The 19,924-nt window shown below is 46.6% G+C and overlaps 2 protein-coding genes across 2 annotated transcripts; both read left to right on the top strand.

Moving 5' to 3' along the window:
- The first annotated feature begins 1,966 nt into the window (after window positions 1-1,966).
- On the top strand, window positions 1,967-6,038 carry gpatch3 (G patch domain containing 3). The gene is made up of 7 exons (XM_066678028.1): window positions 1,967-2,560; window positions 3,128-3,582; window positions 3,728-3,902; window positions 4,425-4,484; window positions 4,628-4,743; window positions 4,830-4,957; window positions 5,438-6,038. The coding sequence occupies exons 1-7, from the start codon at window positions 2,095-2,097 to the stop codon at window positions 5,607-5,609; spliced, it is 1,572 nt and encodes a 523-aa protein (XP_066534125.1). The 5' UTR covers window positions 1,967-2,094; the 3' UTR covers window positions 5,610-6,038.
- A 1,001-nt stretch (window positions 6,039-7,039) lies between these two features.
- On the top strand, window positions 7,040-19,813 carry sacm1lb (SAC1 like phosphatidylinositide phosphatase b). Its single transcript, XM_066642746.1, has 20 exons — window positions 7,040-7,171; window positions 8,338-8,435; window positions 10,222-10,296; window positions 10,391-10,518; window positions 10,801-10,950; window positions 12,034-12,093; window positions 12,632-12,665; window positions 13,447-13,548; window positions 13,749-13,834; window positions 13,920-14,006; window positions 14,170-14,238; window positions 14,333-14,412; window positions 14,499-14,597; window positions 14,733-14,871; window positions 15,090-15,159; window positions 15,552-15,624; window positions 15,863-15,956; window positions 16,090-16,182; window positions 16,831-16,888; window positions 17,134-19,813. The coding sequence occupies exons 1-20, from the start codon at window positions 7,143-7,145 to the stop codon at window positions 17,268-17,270; spliced, it is 1,761 nt and encodes a 586-aa protein (XP_066498843.1). The 5' UTR covers window positions 7,040-7,142; the 3' UTR covers window positions 17,271-19,813.
- Window positions 19,814-19,924: the final 111 nt, after the last annotated feature.

Here is a 19,924-nt window from a genome sequence, read left to right as displayed (position 1 = left end):
GGACAGTGGGGCTGAGAGAGGGGACAGTGGAGCTGAGAGAGTGGACAGTGAAGGGACAGGAGCTGAGAGGGGACAGTGAAGCTGAGAGAGGGGACAGGAGCTGAGAGGGGACAGTGGAGCTGAGAGAGTGGACAGTGAGGGGACAGGAGCTGAGAGGGGACAGTGAAGCTGAGAGAGGGGACAGGAGCTGAGAGAGGGGACAGTGGAGCTGAGAGAGTGGACAGTGGGGCTGAGAGAGTGGACAGTGAGGGGACAGTGGGGCTGAGAGAGGGGACAGTGGAGCTGAGAGAGTGGACAGTGAAGGGACAGGAGCTGAGAGGGGACAGTGAAGCTGAGAGAGGGGACAGGAGCTGAGAGGGGACAGTGGAGCTGAGAGAGTGGACAGTGAGGGGACAGTGGAGCTGAGAGAGTGGACAGTGAGGGGACAGGAGCTGAGAGGGGACAGTGAAGCTGAGAGAGGGGACAGGAGCTGAGAGGGGACAGTGGAGCTGAGAGAGTGGACAGTGAGGGGACAGTGGGGCTGAGAGAGTGGACAGTGAGGGGACAGTGGGGCTGAGAGAGTGGACAGTGAAGGGACAGGAGCTGAGAGGGGACAGTGAAGCTGAGAGAGGGGACAGGAGCTGAGAGGGGACAGTGGAGCTGAGAGAGTGGACAGTGAGGGGACAGGAGCTGAGAGGGGACAGTGAAGCTGAGAGAGGGGACAGGAGCTGAGAGAGGGGACAGTGGGGCTGAGAGAGGGGACAGTGGGGCTGAGAGAGGGGACAGTGGAGCTGAGAGAGTGGACAGTGAAGGGACAGGAGCTGAGAGGGGACAGTGAAGCTGAGAGAGGGGACAGGAGCTGAGAGGGGACAGTGGAGCTGAGAGAGTGGACAGTGAGGGGACAGTGGAGCTGAGAGAGTGGACAGTGAGGGGACAGGAGCTGAGAGGGGACAGTGAAGCTGAGAGAGGGGACAGGAGCTGAGGGGACAGTGGAGCTGAGAGAGTGGACAGTGAGGGGACAGTGGAGCTGAGAGAGTGGACAGTGAGGGGACAGGAGCTGAGAGGGGACAGTGAAGCTGAGAGAGGGGACAGGAGCTGAGAGAGTGGACAGTGAGGGGACAGGAGCTGAGAGGGGACAGTGAAGCTGAGAGAGGGGACAGGAGCTGAGAGGGGACAGTGGAGCTGAGAGAGTGGACAGTGAGGGGACAGGAGCTGAGAGGGGACAGTGAAGCTGAGAGAGGGGACAGGAGCTGAGAGAGGGGACAGTGGAGCTGAGAGAGTGGACAGTGGGGCTGAGAGAGGGGACAGTGGGGCTGAGAGAGGGGACAGTGGAGCTGAGAGAGTGGACAGTGAAGGGACAGGAGCTGAGAGGGGACAGTGAAGCTGAGAGAGTGGACAGTGAGGGGACAGGAGCTGAGAGGGGACAGTGAAGCTGAGAGAGGGGACAGGAGCTGAGAGAGGGGACAGTGGAGCTGAGAGAGTGGACAGTGGGGCTGAGAGAGGGGACAGTGGGGCTGAGAGAGGGGACAGTGGAGCTGAGAGAGTGGACAGTGAAGGGACAGGAGCTGAGAGGGGACAGTGAAGCTGAGAGAGGGGACAGGAGCTGAGAGGGGACAGTGGAGCTGAGAGAGTGGACAGTGAGGGGACAGTGGAGCTGAGAGAGTGGACAGTGAGGGGACAGGAGCTGAGAGGGGACAGTGAAGCTGAGAGAGGGGACAGTGAAGCTGAGAGAGGGGACAGGAGCTGAGAGAGGGGACAGTGGAGCTGAGAGAGTGGACAGTGGGGCTGAGAGAGGGGACAGTGGAGCTGAGAGAGTGGACAGTGAAGGGACAGGAGCTGAGAGGGGACAGTGGAGCTGAGAGAGTGGACAGTGAGGGGACAGTGGAGCTGAGAGAGTGGACAGTGAGGGGACAGTGGAGCTGAGAGAGTGGACAGTGAGGGGACAGTGGAGCTGAGAGAGTGGACAGTGAGGGGACAGTGGAGCTGAGAGAGTGGACAGTGGACAGTGAAGTGTGAAAAGATGTGCTGATAAACTTATTTTACTGTGGAGTCAGCTAATAGTCTTCCGTGACTTTTATTTTGAAAAGCGGCGCTGCCCTCCTCCAGGACCCTGTAATGGCGGACTGCGGGGTTTATTTGGTGGTGAATAACATTCCGCTCGAGTTCCGATCCGCGGACCTAAGGAACTATTTCAGCCAGTTCATCGAGGGCGGAGGCTTTCTGTGCTTCCACTACAGACACAGACCCGAGATCCGGCTCCAGTCCCCGGGGAAAACCGAGGCTAAAGAACCGGGAGAACCACAACAACAGAACCGAGAACAGGAGCTCAGTAAACCCGGAATTAACCCCGACAATAACACCCCACAGCCCCGGGACCAGGAGCCCAGTAAAGCCGGGATTAACAGCGGGAATAAAGGCGGAGAGAGAGCGCAGTACTCCTGCTGCTGTGTGGTTCTGGTGAAGAACGGAGACAGTGAGAGATTTATAAAGATGTACTCCGGGAACCAGTGGATCGACTCTAAGGGAGACTGGCTCAGACAGCGCTGTGTGATCCGCCCCGTTAAACTCTCACCGCAGACAGGTCTGTACAACACGGCCAGGGATGGTCCCGCACAGATCTGTGACGTCACAGTTTCTCAGATGCTCCAATGCCTCTATTACATGCTGCTTTTCCACTACATGTTGTCTACTGTATTAGACTCCACTGGTCTCTACCTGATCCTACTCCTAACCACTAGAGAACAGGGACTAAACAAGAACCCACTTCCAGAACCAGAACCAGGACCCGATTTACCTGGTGGAGAAGCAGAATAGACGAGTAGAGTCAAGACCTTGCAGGGGAAAAGCTTGAATAGAAGCAGCAGATGAGGCACATTCAGATCTAAGAATGTAAAACTGCTTCATCCCATGTTTCTGTGTAAACTACAGACTCACTACGACCCTGTTCTGGATGAAGTGGTTACAGAAGACGAATAAATGTATAAATTAATTTCTTGTGCACTGTCCTGCTTCGTCTGAAGCTGGTTTGAAGTCATTAGAGAAGGGAGGGAGTTGGGATGGAATCCTGGAGAGTGTCTTGTCTAAAATCAACATGTCGATTCTCTCTCTCTCTGTCTGTTTGTCTCACACTCTGTCTGTCTGTCTGTAGATCATGACGTGTTTCCCTATAAGACGAAGGCTGAGTTGCGGCGTCATGTGGCTCGTTCTGAGAGTTTCACAGCTGCGGACCTGAAGTCTCTCCCGGAGCTGAACCCCCCGGCCCTGATGCCGAGGGGGAACGTGGGAACGCCCGTGAGTGTGTTCCTGCAGCTGATTCAGTCCTGTCGTCTTCCTCCGAGACTCATCCGAAAACTAGGTCTCACCTTCCCCAAAACAGGCTCCAACCGTCGCTACGGCAACGTACCGTATCTCTATCAGGGCAGCGGGGGCATAGTGATGGGGCCAAGCGAGGAGAGCGTGTTCACCGCCGGAGGAGCTGAAATCACCGGACCGGGAACCGTTCCACTGCCGAAGAATACGCTCAAACCCAAGCCACAGACGTCCGGAGAACCTCTGGTCACAGACGAGCCGGAGAGTGAGGACGACCCCTCGGGACCCGAGGACGTGAGTCAAACTGGAAACCTCCAAATCTTAGAACCAGGGCTGTTTATCTTTGGTCTTTGAATCCCATACTTCATTGTGCAGTTACAGTTACACACAGGGGTCCATTCTCTTTATCTCACCTGTGTTTAATGGCGGTGTGCTACAGGACGATGACCGGTGTGAAGAGTGGGAGCGTCACGAGGCTCTCCACGAGGACGTGACGAGTCAGGAGCGCAGTAAAGAGCGTCTGTTTGAGGAGGAGATTGAGCTGAAGTGGGAGAAAGGAGGATCAGGACTCGTCTTTTACACAGACGCTCAGTTCTGGCACGAGGAAGAAGGAGGTATGGAGGTCTGATGAATGAATAACGTTTCTAGACTTTGGGACGTTAGGGAAGTCACCTCAACCTCCAACAAGCAAAGGTTTAAGTGACAGAGTCATATCTGGTTATTGCTTTGTGCCAGAAGATTGAAATATTGTGGGTTTTAAAAAGAGATCTGTGGTCGTTTGAACCCCTTCTAACTCTCGACACGTTATTATTATTTATTATTTGTTGAGTTTGCTCCAGAGTGTGTTTTACTTTTACAGCACTCTGCTGAATTCAAGGGTGGGCGGCTGGGGTGGTTTCCTACCCTTCTTCAAATGTTACATAGTGCAGTTTCTGCAGAGCCGAGCCTGGAGTAGCGATTACAGCGCAGTGGAGCATCACAATGATTTTTGAAGCTGTAATTTTTAATGTACATAAAAATATTGCCTTCCTGCTTTAACACTTCATTTCGAACGTTAGCTGTTCACCCTCAGCTTCTCGGTTCTGTTCTTTATTCCCGTCGTCACTTGTGTTTGTTTGTGTCGTTCCTCTGTGCAGATTTTGACGAGCAGACGGCTGACGACTGGGACGTTGACATGAGCGTCTACTACGACAAAGGTGTGTTGAAATGCTTCATTTTGGGATAAAAACGTCCTGGTTTTTCAGTGGTTAATGAGCTGCGCTAAATAAGCACTCGGGAGTTTAGAAGTTGAGTTGTGTCTTGGTGGTTTTTACACATTTGTCTTGCTCTCCTTGGTCAGACGGAGGTGACAAGGACTCCAGAGACTACGTTCGAATGCGTTATGAGAAGAGACTGAGGGATGGTCTGGAGGAGACGTCCACCCAAAAAATCGGAAACTTTGAGAAGTTTACAAAGGTAAAAATGCAGGGTTTAATCCTAACGCTGAGTTGAATAGTGAACTTCAAGCTCAAGTTTCCGTTACCTTGTTTGTATGTATCCAGGGCGTAGGACGGCGTCTGATGGAGAAACAGGGCTGGAGGGACGGAGACGGGCTCGGACAAAGTTGCTCCGGGATTTCAGAGGCTTTAGAGAACGAGGGGCAGGACCCCAACTGTAAAAGAGGATTTGGGTGAGCGTTATTTTATCGGTTTTCCGATAGCCATTACGTTAAACACGTCATTGTTTCTTTATTCTTTGTGCTGTTTATCAGCTGCACTGACCATTCAGGTTCAAGCTATATTTCTACAATTAATTCAGCAGCACTGCTGTGTCTGATCCACTGGGTCAAGTATGCAGAGCAACAGATGGAATACCGTCTGTAAATGCATAACTACAGAGTGACTGGAGTAGACATTGGAGCTGAGAGAGGGGACAGTGAGCGTAGAGACTCAAAAGTGTCTGTGTGAGTGAATGTGTGAGTGTGTGTCGCCCTGTGAAGGACTGGCGCCCCCTCCAGTGTGTGTACCCGGTGATTCCGGGTAGGCTCCGGACCCACCGCCGCCCTGAACTGGATAAGCGCTTACAGACAATGGATGAATGTATTATAAACACAGTTATTAAATGTGAAAAACAGAAATTCGATTTCGATATTGTGTCAATTTCTTCACAGATATCACGGAGAGAAGCTCAGTTCTTTCCAGCCACTTAAGAAACCTCGTCCAGATTTTCACATCTCCACCGTTTACGACGAGCCAAAGGACATCGATCGAGGAGACAGTGTCCTGCGACGGCAGCCGAGCAGCAGCATGAAGTTCAGAGACTGGAGACCCAGCTACAGATGACCCGACAGATACTGATCCTTTATTTATTCACTGGGTTCCATCAGCTCAGGCCCAAATGTCCTTGTATTTTAACAAGACGTCTTTAACACAAAATTCCTTTGCTTAAAAGGGCGTGAAAAGAGTTCACTGCGTAAAGCATTATGTGTGATTTTATGAAAGAGTAAACGGCTGTGATATTTGTTTATTTTCAATAAAATACAGAGATTGTAAGGAAAGGTTGGTTCCCAGAGATTTATTCAAACTTCTACCACTGACCTGACTGACACTGACCTGGTAGAAGACCAGCACAGCAGGGGTAGCCTTAGTCCTGAGCTTAGAATCAACACTAGGAATCCACAATCATCAGAGCTGTCCGTCATTGGCTGGTGACGCCGTTGAAGTAAAAATTTAAAGATGAACAAATCAGCAAAAGTCAGTTGCTGTTGGAATGAGAATGGAACTTAATTCTGCAGATTTTCTCGTCGGCGGAAGAGCTGCAAACGGCAGATTTACCATTCATCACTTTCTGTTTCAAACCACTGCAGAGATCAATGTGGTAAAAACTACACTGCTCCTGTACCATTCATGTAGTTCTGAATCCATAAACTGAATACAGAGTAACTATGTATTTTTCTTGGAGGAACGTGGAAACAACAAAAAAATTGATATGAAACTTCAACTACAACGGACACGGAACACACCACTCCACACCGACCATGACCAGAGGCGAGGCTCAAACCCTGAACTCCTGTGACAACACTCTACACCACACTGCTCTGTGTTAGACATATTACTGGTTGAATAAATATAATACGGTAAATGAATACATATCTATTGATTTCAGTGTTTATTAGAATTGAACTGTGCAGGTAGTGCTCCAAGTGATAGTCTGTGGGTTTTAGTGTGTTCTCCCTGTGTCTGTGTGGGTTTCCTCTGTCGGTAGGTACATTTGCAACTTAGTGTGTGTGTGTGTGTCACCCTGTGAAAGACTTCCTCTTTTGTGCCCAGTGATTCCGGGTAGGCTCCGGACCCGCCGTGACCCTGAACTGGATAAGGGTTAAAGACAATGAATGAATGTTAATCAGTAAATCAATAAATACTATACATGAAATCAAAGGTATAAATGATAAAAATTATTTTAAAAATGGTCACGTCTCCTCTGTTTCAAACACACAAATCGAACAGGCTTGACTTTGGGTTTATCTGGCTAAACTGAGAAATCAAGGAGGGTATTCCACTGCTAGCTAACTTAATCTCAAAGTTGAGGACTGTCCTATAGGTATCTCCTTCAGCTCTGCTCCCATTGGACAGACTTGAGACTTTAGATTTAATTTAGCTGGCAAAAGGAGAAATCCTGCTGTGTGAGGTATCACCCTCCATCTGAACTAAACCAGAGGATTAAACTGTGAAAGGTTTACCCCATCTCAACTCTGGACCTGTGAGACTTTTATTTTGGATCGTCGCTGGTTTGTGTAAATTAGCCGTGTGTGTTTGTGTGTTTTGCTGCTGGCTTCGCGCAGCTCAGTCCGCTGACACGTCACGAAGGTCGGCGCAATGGTGACCACGTATAACAGCCTGAGCTTGTAAGTGATATTTTAATAGTTTAATACAGTTATATCGCCTTTAAAAGCGCTTAAACGTATCTCATATTAATTTCAGAATGCACTGGAATCTGGCCTGAAGTTTGGCTCGTTTTCCGCCTGCTTCATTCTCGAATTTTCCGTTCCACCTTAAATGGTGAAGCGGTGCCGTTCTGAAATCGGCAGCATGTGAATGGAACTGCCGGGCTGTTTAAGGTGGAACGGACAATTTCGAAAAGAAGCTGCTAATAGACATTCAACTTGTATTTTGATGTGCCTTATTGAGATAAAATGAGTACTTACTGCATCTTCTTTACACGACTTCTAACTAGCTTAATAATAATTATATTTACGATCTGGCTTGTGTTATAATTAAGGTTGTTTTATTGTAGTTTTGTAGTTATACTTATTTACTTAAGGGTCTTCTCTGTTACTCCTTGTTTCTACACTCACTGTCCACTCCGGTCACCCACTTACACCCTGGAGTCTATCTGTGGCTCTGCATACTTTATTACCCACCTTTCCCCCTGTTCCTCAGAGCTCAGGACCCCCACAGAGCAGGTGTGATGTGGTGGTGGACCGTTCTCAGCGCTGCAGTGACACTGACGTGGTGGTGGTGTGTTAGTGTGTGTTGTGCTGGTGTAGAGTGGATCAGACACAGCAGTGCTGCTGGAGTTTTTAAACCCTGTGTCCACTCTCTGTCCACTCTGTGAGACACTCCTCCCTCGTTGGTCCACCTTGTAGATGTAAAGTCAGAGACAGTAGCTCATCTGTCGCTGCACAGTGTGTGTCGCTCGTCCTCTAGTCCTTCATCAGTGACACAGGACGCTGTCGGCTGGATGTTTTTGGTCGGTGGACTGTTCTCGGTCCAGACACTGAGGGGTTAAAAACTCCAGCAGCACTGCTGTGTCTGATCCACTCAGAAAGAAGGCTAAAAATGTATGCAGATGCACAGATCAGTGTATATTTTAACTACAGCCTATATTCAACTCTGTATTTTAACTACAAAGTGCTCCTGTGTGGTCAGTGGAGCTGAGGGAATGGACAGAAACAACGAGGCCATGTTAAAATAACGATCTGATCAGTGTGTACATATTTATAAGGCAGTGACTGAGTAGTGGTCTTGATCAGATTTTTTTTACATGTTTACTGCTTGTCTACTTCCTCAGACACATCACCCCGGAGAAGTTTTACATCGAGGCGTGTGATGATGGAGCGAACGAAGTTCTGTCTATCGACAGAGTGTCCACAGAGATGACCCTCATAGGTAAAGGCTCAGAGAAACAGTTATGAGCAGATACAGCACTTGGGGTTGCCAGGTCCTGGCCAAACCCTTCATTCAGTTACGTCTCAAATACTTAGCCTTCAGCTGCTGTTTTTAAACTGACACTTACAAACAGAGATGGTCCAGAAGTGCATGAAGTTACATTTTTATTAACTTACGTATTTAGATGTACATATACATTTTAAAACATTTTGTTTACATTTATAATTTAAATTTAAATTCAGACATTCTCCTGCTATTTAGATATTTTATGGTAACTGTTGTTTAGTTTTAAAAATGACATTGTCTGTATCCAGTTCAGGGCAGCGGTGTGTCCAGAGCCTACGCGGAATCACTGGGCACAAGGCAGGAACACACCCTGGAGGGGGCGCCAGTCCTTCACAGTGCGACACACATTCACTCACACACTCACACTTACGGACACTTCTGAGTCGCAAATTCACCTTTTGACATGTGTTTCTGGAGCGTGGGCGGAAACCGGAGCACCCGGAGGGAACCCACGCAGACACAGGGAGAACACACCACACTCCTCACCACAAACAGTCACTCGGAGGAAACCCACGCAGACACAGAGAGAACACACCACACTCCTCACAGACAGTCACCCGGAGGGAACCCACGCAGACACAGGGAGAACACACCACACTCCTCACAGACAGTCACCCGGAGGAAACACACACAGACACAGAAAGAACACACCACACTCCTCACCACAAACAATCACTCGGAGGAAACCCACGCAGACACAGAGAGAACACACCACACTCCTCACAGACAGTCACCCGGAGGGAACCCACGCAGACATAGAAAAAACACACCACACTCCTCACCACAAACAGTCACTCGGAGGAAACCCACGCAGACACAGAGAGAACACACCACACTCCTCACAGACAGTCACCCGGAGGGAACCCACGCAGATACAGGGAGAACACACCACACTCCTCACAGACAGTCACCCGGAGGGAACCCACGCAGATACAGGGAGAACACACCACACTCCTCACAGACAGTCACCCAGAGGAAACCCATACAGACACAGGGAGAACACACCGCACTCCTCACAGACAGTCAGCCGGAGGAAACCCACGTAGACACAGGGAGAACACACCACACTCCTCACAGACAGTCACCCAGAGGAAACCCATACAGACACAGGGAGAACACACCGCACTCCTCACAGACAGTCAGCCGGAGGAAACCCACGCAGATACAGGGAGAACACACCACACTCCTCACAGACAGTCACCCAGAGGAAACCCATACAGACACAGGGAGAACACACCGCACTCCTCACAGACAGTCACCCGGAGGGAACCCACGCAGATACAGGGAGAACACACCACACTCCTCACAGACAGTCACCCAGAGGAAACCCATACAGACACAGGGAGAACACACCGCACTCCTCACAGACAGTCACCCGGAGGGAACCCACGCAGATACAGGGAGAACACACCACACTCCTCACAGACAGTCACCCAGAGGAAACCCATACAGACACAGGGAGAACACACCGCACTCCTCACAGACAGTCACCCAGAGTGTGATGGACTCTTGCCTTGTCCTGGGTTTGTTTCAGACCCAGATGAAGTGCTTATTAAAAAATGAATATATGATTAAACCCCTGAAAGGCCCCCACTGGGAGGTTTTTGTCAGAATGCACTGATGGGGAGTTGTGTCCGCCTGGGAAATGTTTGAAACGGTTATGATTTTCAGTCATAAAGCTCCATACACGTCTGATTTAAAATTAATGTATGTTTTACAGGGAGGAAGGACATCCCTCCTTCAGCTGTGACTCGGCCGGTATGTGGCATCATGGGAACGATAAAACTGGTGGCAGGTCAGTGCTGAGAAGTAAACACAGTCTGACTGCTTGTGGTTGAAATGCTGATGAGGAGACTATAGTGATGACCCCACCGCACCCTCTGTTTCAGGTGTTTACCTCGTCGTGATCACAAAGAAGAGAAAAGTGGGAGATCTGCTGGGTCACGCGGTTTGGAAAGCTGTTGAATTTGATCTGATTTCGTATAAAAAGACAGTGCTTCACCTGACGGATAACCAGGTTAGCAACATTTTCCAGTCTCACTGCCTTGCGGCGGTGTCTCCGTGAGATTAATGTGTATGCGGCTGTTGAGTGGTCCTCGGTTCTCTGAGCTGAGACCAAACCTCTCATTCTCCTGCAGTGCTCTGCTGTGTGTGGGAGAATAATTTTCTGAATATTTCTTACACAGACGGCACACTGCAGAGTTGAATGCAGAAGTGTGGCCTTCTCTGCTCAAATGACAGAAGGAGGTACATGGAGGTGTTGAATAAACAGATGTGATCTAATTTGACTTTTATTCAGATGCAGGACAACAAGACGTTCCTCTCCATGATCAACAGTGTCCTGAACACGGACGGGTTTTACTTCGCAACCGACTACGACCTCACACACACGCTGCAGCGGCTCGCAAACACCAGCCCAGAGTTCCAGGAGATGAGTCTTCTGGAGAGGGTGAGATGGGCATGGCTTTATTGTCATTCACACAGCAGCAGGGCAGGGCTAATGGAAATACTGACACACAACCTGAGAAAACACCACCTAGTACACCGCCTCACTGTGTCTGCGTGGGTTTCCTCCGGGTGACTGTCTGTGAGGAGTGTGGTGTGTTCTCCCTGTGTCTGCGTGGGTTTCCTCCGGTGACTGTCTGTGAGGAGTGTGGTGTGTTCTCCCTGTGTCTGTGTGGGTTTCCTCCGGGTGACTGTCTGTGAGGAGTGTGGTGTGTTCTCCCTGTGTCTGTGTGGGTTTCCTCCGGGTGACTGTCTGTGAGGAGTGTGATGTGTTCTCTCTGTGTCTGCGTGGGTTTCCTCCGGGTGACTGTCTGTGAGGAGTGCGGTGTGTTCTCCCTGTTTCTGCGTGGGTTTCCTCCGGGTGACTGTCTGTGAGGAGTGTGGTGTGTTCTCCCTGTGTCTGCGTGGGTTTCCTCTGGGTGAATGTCTGTGAGGAGTGTGGTGTGTTCTCCCTGTGTCTGCGTGGGTTTCCTCCGGGTGACTGTCTGTGAGGAGTGTGGTGTGTTCTCCCTGTTTCTGCGTGGGTCTCCTCCGGGTGCTCTGGTTTCCTCCCACGCTCCAAAAACACACGTTGGTAGGTGGATTGGAGACTCAAAAGCGTCTGTAGTTGTGAGTGTGTGTCGCCCTGTGAAGGACTGGCGCCCCCTCCAGGGTGTGTTCCTGCCTTGCTCCCAATGATTCCAGGTAGGCTCCGGACCCACCGTGACCCTGAACTGGATAAGGGTTACAGACAATGAATGAATGAATGAATGAATGAACATCTATGAGAAGCTATTGATGAGTTATTAGTTGCTAAAATGAATAATGTGGTCCAGCCCACAACTAATTTGACTGAGTACACTGTGATCCATCGCCTAAAGGGAGTTGGACAGCCTTGATTTTTGCCTCTTTACCTTTTTAATTTCATGTAAGAGACCAATTTTCTGTAATTTTCAGTGCATCCCTGGTATATTATCCAGTCCTAGTGTGAGGCAGAGCAAACAATATCTCTGTTTGAATCCCCTTTTATATTTTTGGTGGTCTTTAGGCAGATCAGAGGTTCGTTTGGAATGGCCACCTCCTCCGAGACTTCAGCGCACAGCCGGAGGTACAGTATTACACTCTAAATAACTTTAGTAGAATAAAAAAATTGATTATTGTTTCTATTAATTCATTGTTAGGTAAAAGGTAAACAGCATTTTAAGGAAGACCTGTTTAAATTTGTTATTTTTAGTTAGAATCAGTTGTTCTTTACATATTTTTAATCTTATTTACAGAATTATTTATAGTTGGTAAGTCATAGTATTTATAGATTTTACTGAACAATTCAGCACTGATATCAAAAAGTTATAGTTATTACTCAATACTTAATATTAGTGACATATAACTTACAGTAAATACTGAATAATTGAGATAGACACTGGTCATAAAGTCCCCCTCGCTTGGCTGTGTGACATCACAAACCCTGCCTGTCTGAATCTGTTTCTGAGACTGTGTTTGTAACGCTGCAGTTTCAGAGCTGAAATATTCGGCACGGTGCTGACCACTTATTCACTCAGGATACACCTGGATTAGAAACGGAAGGAGGCTTTTAAGCCTTAACTCAACCTCACAATCGACGTCTAACTCTGTGCTTTCTGTTACAGCTGCACAGGTTCGCCTGCCCTGTCATCCATGGCTGTATCCTTAAACTGCAGTGATCCAGGAGCTTACATTTTGTTGTGTTTACAGGCGTGGCTTCAACAGGAGCTTTAACAGGAACGGTTATCAGTCTTTAAGGAAGCCTTTGCACAACTCTGAGAGATGAATAACAGGAGTGTCCTGCCATTACAGGGCTGTGTTATAAAAATTTGCGTTATTTATAACAAGCTTATTTTAAAATCTTATAAACAACTGGTTTTCAATCAAGAACCTTTTAACCTGGAAAAAAATATTTAAGCATTAGTGTTTTATGGGTGGGGTGGCACGGTGGCGCAGCAGGTAGAGTCGCAGTCACACAGCTCCAGGGTCCTGGAGGCTGTGGGTTCGATTCCCGCTGCGGGTGACTGTCCAGATTTGGTGCCTGTTACTGGGATAATGTCCAACGCACTTAATGCCCTGGAAATCAAACAGGAAATCATTGCATATAAATGTAGCCAGTGAAGGGCAACAAATGCTCAGATTTTTAAAAATGTAAAAGCTTTATATCTGCTGCCCCCTTGAGGGAAATTTTATACCTGCTAAACATGAGCGAGTGAGTTACAGCAGTGTAAAGCTGAGTGAACTCACTCGCTCAGGTTAACATTTCCCACAAGGTGCGCAATAGCTTTGCAGTACTTTCTGCTGCTTTGAGTGGTGCTTTGCATCAGTGAAACTGTGTGCATCCTTATTCTGAAGTTTCTGATTGAGAAGCTCAGTATTTAAAACTATTCACATTAATGTTTTAGATTTGATTGTTTCCTCCTTAACTGCTGTCCCCAAGTCATCGCCATGAAGTCCTGCTGCATCAACGGTAAAGTCTTTGAATGGAACCTGATTTCCAGACGGAGCTGCTTCCGAGCCGGAGTGCGCTACTACGTCAGAGGTGCTGTACTTTGACTGCTTTACCCATAATCCACCTGTGTCCTCTATCATTCTGTAATTATGAATTAAATATTCTCATAAATCTGATTTTCAAAAAGCACCAACCAGTCCAAAACTATCCGTTACCCCTGAGCTAGGTGAGTTGGAGCAAACAAAACCGTTCACTTCAGTTAGGTTTGAATCTGTTTGTCGTTTTTCCAGGGATTGACTCTGAGGGTCATGCTGCCAACTTTGTGGAAACAGAGCAGATTGTTCAGTTTAATGGCGGCAAGGCTTCGTTTGTACAGGTGAGTCTCTGAAAACCAACATTCTCCATAAACACTTGTGTCTCACGGTCTACATTTGTGCAACCGTCTCTCCCCTGAACTCCAGACTCGAGGCTCTATTCCTTTCTACTGGTCTCAGCGTCCAAACCTCAAATACAAACCCAAACCCCAGATCAGCAAGTCCAGCAATCACGTGAGCTGTCACTTTTAAACCTTTTAGTATTTATTCGTCCAAATCCAATACGTTTTACACCGTTGTGTTGATGTATCTGCAGATGAACTGGTTTTATATTAACCCTGTGACCCCAGAGTTTGTTCACTGTTAAAGTAAGAATCCTGTTCTTTGTGTGCCACAGTTGGACGGTTTCCAGAGACATTTTGACTCTCAGATCATAACCTACGGCAAACAAGTCATTTTAAACTTGGTACGAGCTGCGCATTTCTGTCACCAACACTTTTCTGTGATCGAAGCCTGAAGGTTATTGTGGTTGCTAATGTATTTATTTTTCTTTGATCTAGATCAACCAGAAAGGCTCTGAAAAGCCTCTAGAGCTGGCATTTGCCAAAATGGTGGAGAACCTCGGTAACGGCATGATCAAGTGAGTGAATGAGGCAGATGTTAACGTTGAGGATGTTGTGATTTTATCTGAGAGTCCCGTAGTGAATAAAGTCGTCTCTGCTGCAGGTACGTGGCATTTGACTTCCATAAAGAGTGCAGCCGGATGAGATGGCATCGTCTGCAGATACTGGTCGACACGGTGGCAGATTTACAGGAGGAGTTCGGGTACGGATTTTACAAAACAGTTCAGAAACGCTCAGTAGCAGCGAACAGATTAGCGAACAAAGATATAACAAAAAATAAGGTGTGTGTGTGTGTGTGTGTGTGTGTGTGTGTGTGTGTGTGTGTGTGTGTGTGAAGCTATTTCTTGGTAGACGCAGATGGATCGGTCCAAGTCCAACAGGAGGGGACGTTCCGCAGCAACTGTATGGACTGTTTGGACCGAACCAACGTGGTCCAGAGTCTATTGGCCAGACGCTCTCTACAGTCTCAGCTACAGGTCAGACCGCTCTCCTCTGATTACAGTAGACAACACTTTGTTGAGCCTGAAGGTAACTGCACATTACCACATCTGGGATTGCTTATGGCTTCTTCAATAAACGACCAGCGAAATGTATTCGTACGTTGAGTTATAGGTTTGTGGAAATGCCCAATGTCTTTGTGCTGGTGCCGCTGGTTCTGTTCATATCTACAACTCTCTCCTGCCTCTTTCTGCAGAGAATGGGGGTCCTGCACGTCGGTCAAAGGATCGAAGACCAAACTGATTTTGAAAAGGTTTACAAAAATGGTGAGATGATAAAACCACAACAGCATTAATGAGTGGACCTCAGTCAGATTCAGTATTTCAAATAATGGATAAGGCTCTCTCTCTCTCTCTCTCTTTCTCTTTCTCTCTCTCTCTTTCTCTTTCTCTTTTTCTCTCTCTCTTTTTCTCTTTTTCTCTCTCTCTCTTTTTCTCTCTCTTTCTCTCTTTTTCTCTCTCTTTTTCTCTCTTTCTCTTTCTCTCTCTTTCTCTCTCTCTCTCTTTCTCTCCCCTCTCTCTCTCTCCCCCCCTCTCTCTCTTTCTCTCTCTCTCTCTCTCTTTCTCTCTCTCTCTCTTTCTCTCCCCTCTCTCTCTCTCCCCCCCTCTCTCTCTTTCTCTCTCTCTCTCTCTCTCTCTCTCTCTCTCTCTCTCCCCAGCGTGGGCTGACAATGCTAATGCCTGTGCTAAACAGTACGCTGGTACAGGAGCGCTGAAGACGGATTTTACGCGGTAAGCTACCGATCAGAGAGTGGGGTCTATGATGGTGACCATAAGCAGGAATCAAAGAGATCGTGAATGTCCATTTGTTTGTAGTTGTCTCAATCTGACTCATGGTTTTCTGGTCACATTCTCGACATGATGCCCTCCGTGTGTCAGCTGATGAGAGGTGATAAACGTAGGGAGAGGTGATGTGAAGCACAGGTCTGTGAATGGTATTTGATTGACAGATTAACTCATGTGTGTTAAGGACAGGGAAGAGGACGCAGTGGGGGCTGCTGATGGACGGCTGGAACTCGATGATCAGATATTACAAAAACAACTTCTCTGACGGATTCAGACAGGTAAACAGAGTCACTTTAGTAGCAGGTATATTACAGTCCACTGAGAGATTAATCTGATTCTTCAGGAAACAAATCGCTACGTACTGGTGTCTCCAGACTCTATCCTAAATTCAGTGTTTCCTTTTTGTCGCAGGACTCCATCGACCTATTCTTAGGGAACTATGCAGTGGATGAGGTCGATATGAACACACCCCTCCATGAACACAAAGACTGGAAGTTCCTCACAGTAAGACAGAGACATACGGCAATAACTGAAGGCTATTTTACACGAAACATACACTTACAGGGTTTAGACAGTGAAAGTGAAACACCTGTGATTGTAGTGTGGGAGGTGTCAGGGCTAAACTGGAGCAGCCTGGTGGACAATCTTCATTAACTCCACACTGCACCAGTAAGACCATGTGCATCCAATGGTTCAAACACTGTGTCCTGAAGGCGGTGCCGTGTATCAGGACGACAACGCACCAATACACACAGCGAGACTGGTGAAAGACTGGTTTGATGAACATGAAAGTGAAGTTGAACATCTCCCATGGCCTGCACAGTCACCAGATCTAAATATTATTGAGACACTTTGGGGTGTTTTGGAGGAGCGAGTCAGGAAACGTTTTCCTCCACCAGCATCACGTAGAGACCTGGCCACTATCCTGCAAGAAGAACGGCTTCAAATCCCTCTGACCACTGTGCAGGACTTGTGTATGTCATTCCCAAGACCAACTGACACTGTATCGGCCGCAAAAGGAGGCCCTACACCACACTAATAAATTACTGTGGTCTAAAACCAGGTGTTTCACTTTCATTGTCCAACCCCTGTTTTTATTTTTGTTCAATTTTGTGACGCTCTTTTTTGCGTGATTTGTGTTCTCTTCCTCAGCTGCCGATTATCATGGTGGTGGCGTTCTCTATGTGCATTATCTGTCTCCTCATGGCCGGTAAGAGCTCCTGTTATGATTTATTCTGACATTTTTGGTCTTAAATAGCTCTATTTTATTTGCTGATCAGTTTTTTTAATTAGAGGAATATTTACGATCAAATGTATCTGGTTTGGAGTCGTCCGTGTTTACTATAAGATGTGATCGTGGTGATTAAAAGCAAGCATTTACCTGGAATTTGTTGAGTAGCAGCCAAAGCTGAGAAGGGTTACGTTTACAGGTTGCTGTCTCTCTCATTTCCGCAGGTGACACGTGGACGGAGACGCTGGCATACGTTTTGTTCTGGGGCACGGCGAGTGTCGTGACATTCGGGGTCATCCTCTTCAACGGCCGAGACTTTGTGGATGCGCCGAAGCTAGTGCAGAAGGAGAAGATGGACTGAGTTTGCGTGTGTGGAAAGCAGCTGGGTCCCGTTGACTCTTCGTCCTCGTCCTCATCTTCACTCCTCCCTTACTCTCGTCTGCGCCAGGGCTGGAGCCTTTACTGAGGTCACCTTCGTCTTCACCATCATCTTCATCAGAAATCCCAGACTGAGGAAAGGCGAGAGAGAGATGAATAGGAGACAGAGGAGGAGGAGGAGGAGGAAGAAAAGCAGGGGCCAAGCGGGGCCTCAGGAGTGTGTGTCCTAGACAGAAGTGCGTTGACTGCACGCAGACGTAAACAGACTCAAAACTGCACACACTCGCTGCTCTCCACACTGTAGTTACACAGGAGGACCAGGTTGCTGGACAGAACGGAGCACTATATTTCAGCTCTTATGCCTTCAGACCCGGAAACCAGCAGCAATTCAAGACATGTAACTTATTTAAAGGAGCAGCAGTTTCAACACAGGATGAGTTTGTTTCTTATTCAAGTTTTCCATTCCACCTTAAATGTTGCAGCAGTAATGTTCTAAAATCAAAACTGCTCATCAAGAATGGGTTCAAAAAAGTCATTAAGGTGCTCACACATCAGGAGCTGTAATACAACTGCTGCACTATTTAAGGTGAACTGGAAATTCAAAAACGTACTGTTTTTAGAAGGTGATTGGTGGGTGACATGGTAAAAAAATAAAAACACACCACTGAACATTTCAGATATTCAAACATCATCTTGAGGTGTGTTCCGTTATATTGTGTTTAGCATTATAAGAGTATAATTATTTATCTAGGCTGGTCTTATTTATTTTCTACTAGACTGCTGTAACTAGCTTATAGCTTCAGCTACATAAAGAATCAGCTGCTGGTTTTCCAGGTCTACTGGTGGAGGATGTTGGGGCTAGGTACCAGACCCCAGAACCCTTTAACACTGAGCTTCAGCTTAGGTCCCGGCCACAACAGCTCTGTTTATGATGTAGTTGCATGTTAAACTGTGGAACCACTGCAAATATTCAGTCATGAAATAAGTTGGACCATTGTCGTCCGTTCAAGCGATGTGAAAGGGAGCTGCCGTTTTCAAACAAATGGACAAAATGTAATATATTAAATTGACTTGTAATGTTTTATGATGACATTTAAAGGAGGATCAGCATTCATACGGCTACATGACATCTACAAAAGCCTCAGATGAACACACAAACAGTCGAGACGTATTTTAATCAGCATCAGTTGTCATACAACTTGCTGCAGTGAGATGACATTGGAATAAGCTATATATATATATATATATATTAGTGAGTGTGTGTTTTTGTCAGTCATGAAAGGCTAATGCAGGTGTGCTGTAGCTATATGTATGTTGTTAATGGAATGGTTTTATGTTAATGGCTGATTAATGTCTTACAGTATTTTGCCAAATCTGTGTTCAGAATATGATTCTGTAACTGTTCTGAAAATGCCTTTGTATCCACCACGTGGCAGTCGTGCACTGAAGGATCCTACAAGGTTATAAAGCTAACCTCAGAAGACACGTCTTCAATGGTTGAACTGTCTTTTAATGTCTGACAATTTCTTCCATTGTTTGTTTCTCTGATTCAATCAATAGTTTTTCTCTTTTTTTAATCTGTGGTCCAGCAATATCATTAGAAAAGTTAGAACTTGAGACTTATTTATTCTTTGAACCACAACACGTTGGGACCAAAAGTTTGGAAGTAGTATATTGGTTGAGAAATCCAATTTATGAAAATTAACCCAGGATGAAATTGATTGACAAAGACGTGTTTCTTAGTTTTTCCACAGAAGCTGTAGCTAACAATCCTTGTTTTATATTGAACTCAAACATCAATATGAATGTATTTCTATGTAGTAGTGTGTCACTCCATGTCAGAAAGCACTCATTCAAGGCTTGGCACAGTTTGAGGGGGGAAAAGTCTGATGTTTGTGTTTGTTAGCATCGGAGCTACAGTGTAAACCTGAGGTAATTACCAAACACCTAAGTCTTTACCAAATTACCAAACACCTAAGTCTTTACCAAATTACCAAACACCCAAGTCTTGTCTAATTTAAAATATTTGTAATTGGAGAATTGTGAATTAAATTTTTAAAAAGGAACTTTAAATTAGCTAACCTCATAACTACACTGAGGTAGCTAATTGTGGGTGACGTTAGCCGCTAAGCCATAACACATTTCCGTGACCAGTCTTTGCCTCTCGACTCTTTCTTGTACAATTGTCTTTTAATGTTGTTTTGTTTTTGTGTTTTATTCTCAATTTTGAGATTCATTGTAGCCTTGTTAATTTCACATGGGTATGCCTTAAGCTAAGAAAGGGAGCGCTAACACACTTCTTGAGGGGGAAAAAATATACATGAACAACATCACTGTGTTTTAGTGCAGGATTTCATTGCTCTATCAGAGATCTGCCTTATCAGAGAATGTAAAACAACAATTCCTGTTAATATTGTTATTAGAATTAAAATCATATTTCGTTATTGTGTTTCTATTTCAATAACATACTTCTGATAGTTCAGAGAGGGGTTTTATGTAATTCAGCACACAGCTATTGCACATCGCTAACTTCTATACCAAACAACTTTCACATCACTTTTGTCTCCTGCTACATTTTATATATTTAATTAAAGGTGCATTAGAAACCTATCAGGTCTCCGGTGTCTGCTCAGGGTC

The sequence above is a fragment of the Hoplias malabaricus genome, chromosome 1 (assembly GCF_029633855.1).
Source record: "Hoplias malabaricus isolate fHopMal1 chromosome 1, fHopMal1.hap1, whole genome shotgun sequence".
NCBI classification, from domain to species: Eukaryota; Metazoa; Chordata; class Actinopteri; order Characiformes; family Erythrinidae; genus Hoplias; species Hoplias malabaricus.
This window is presented reverse-complemented; position numbering and strand designations above follow the sequence as displayed.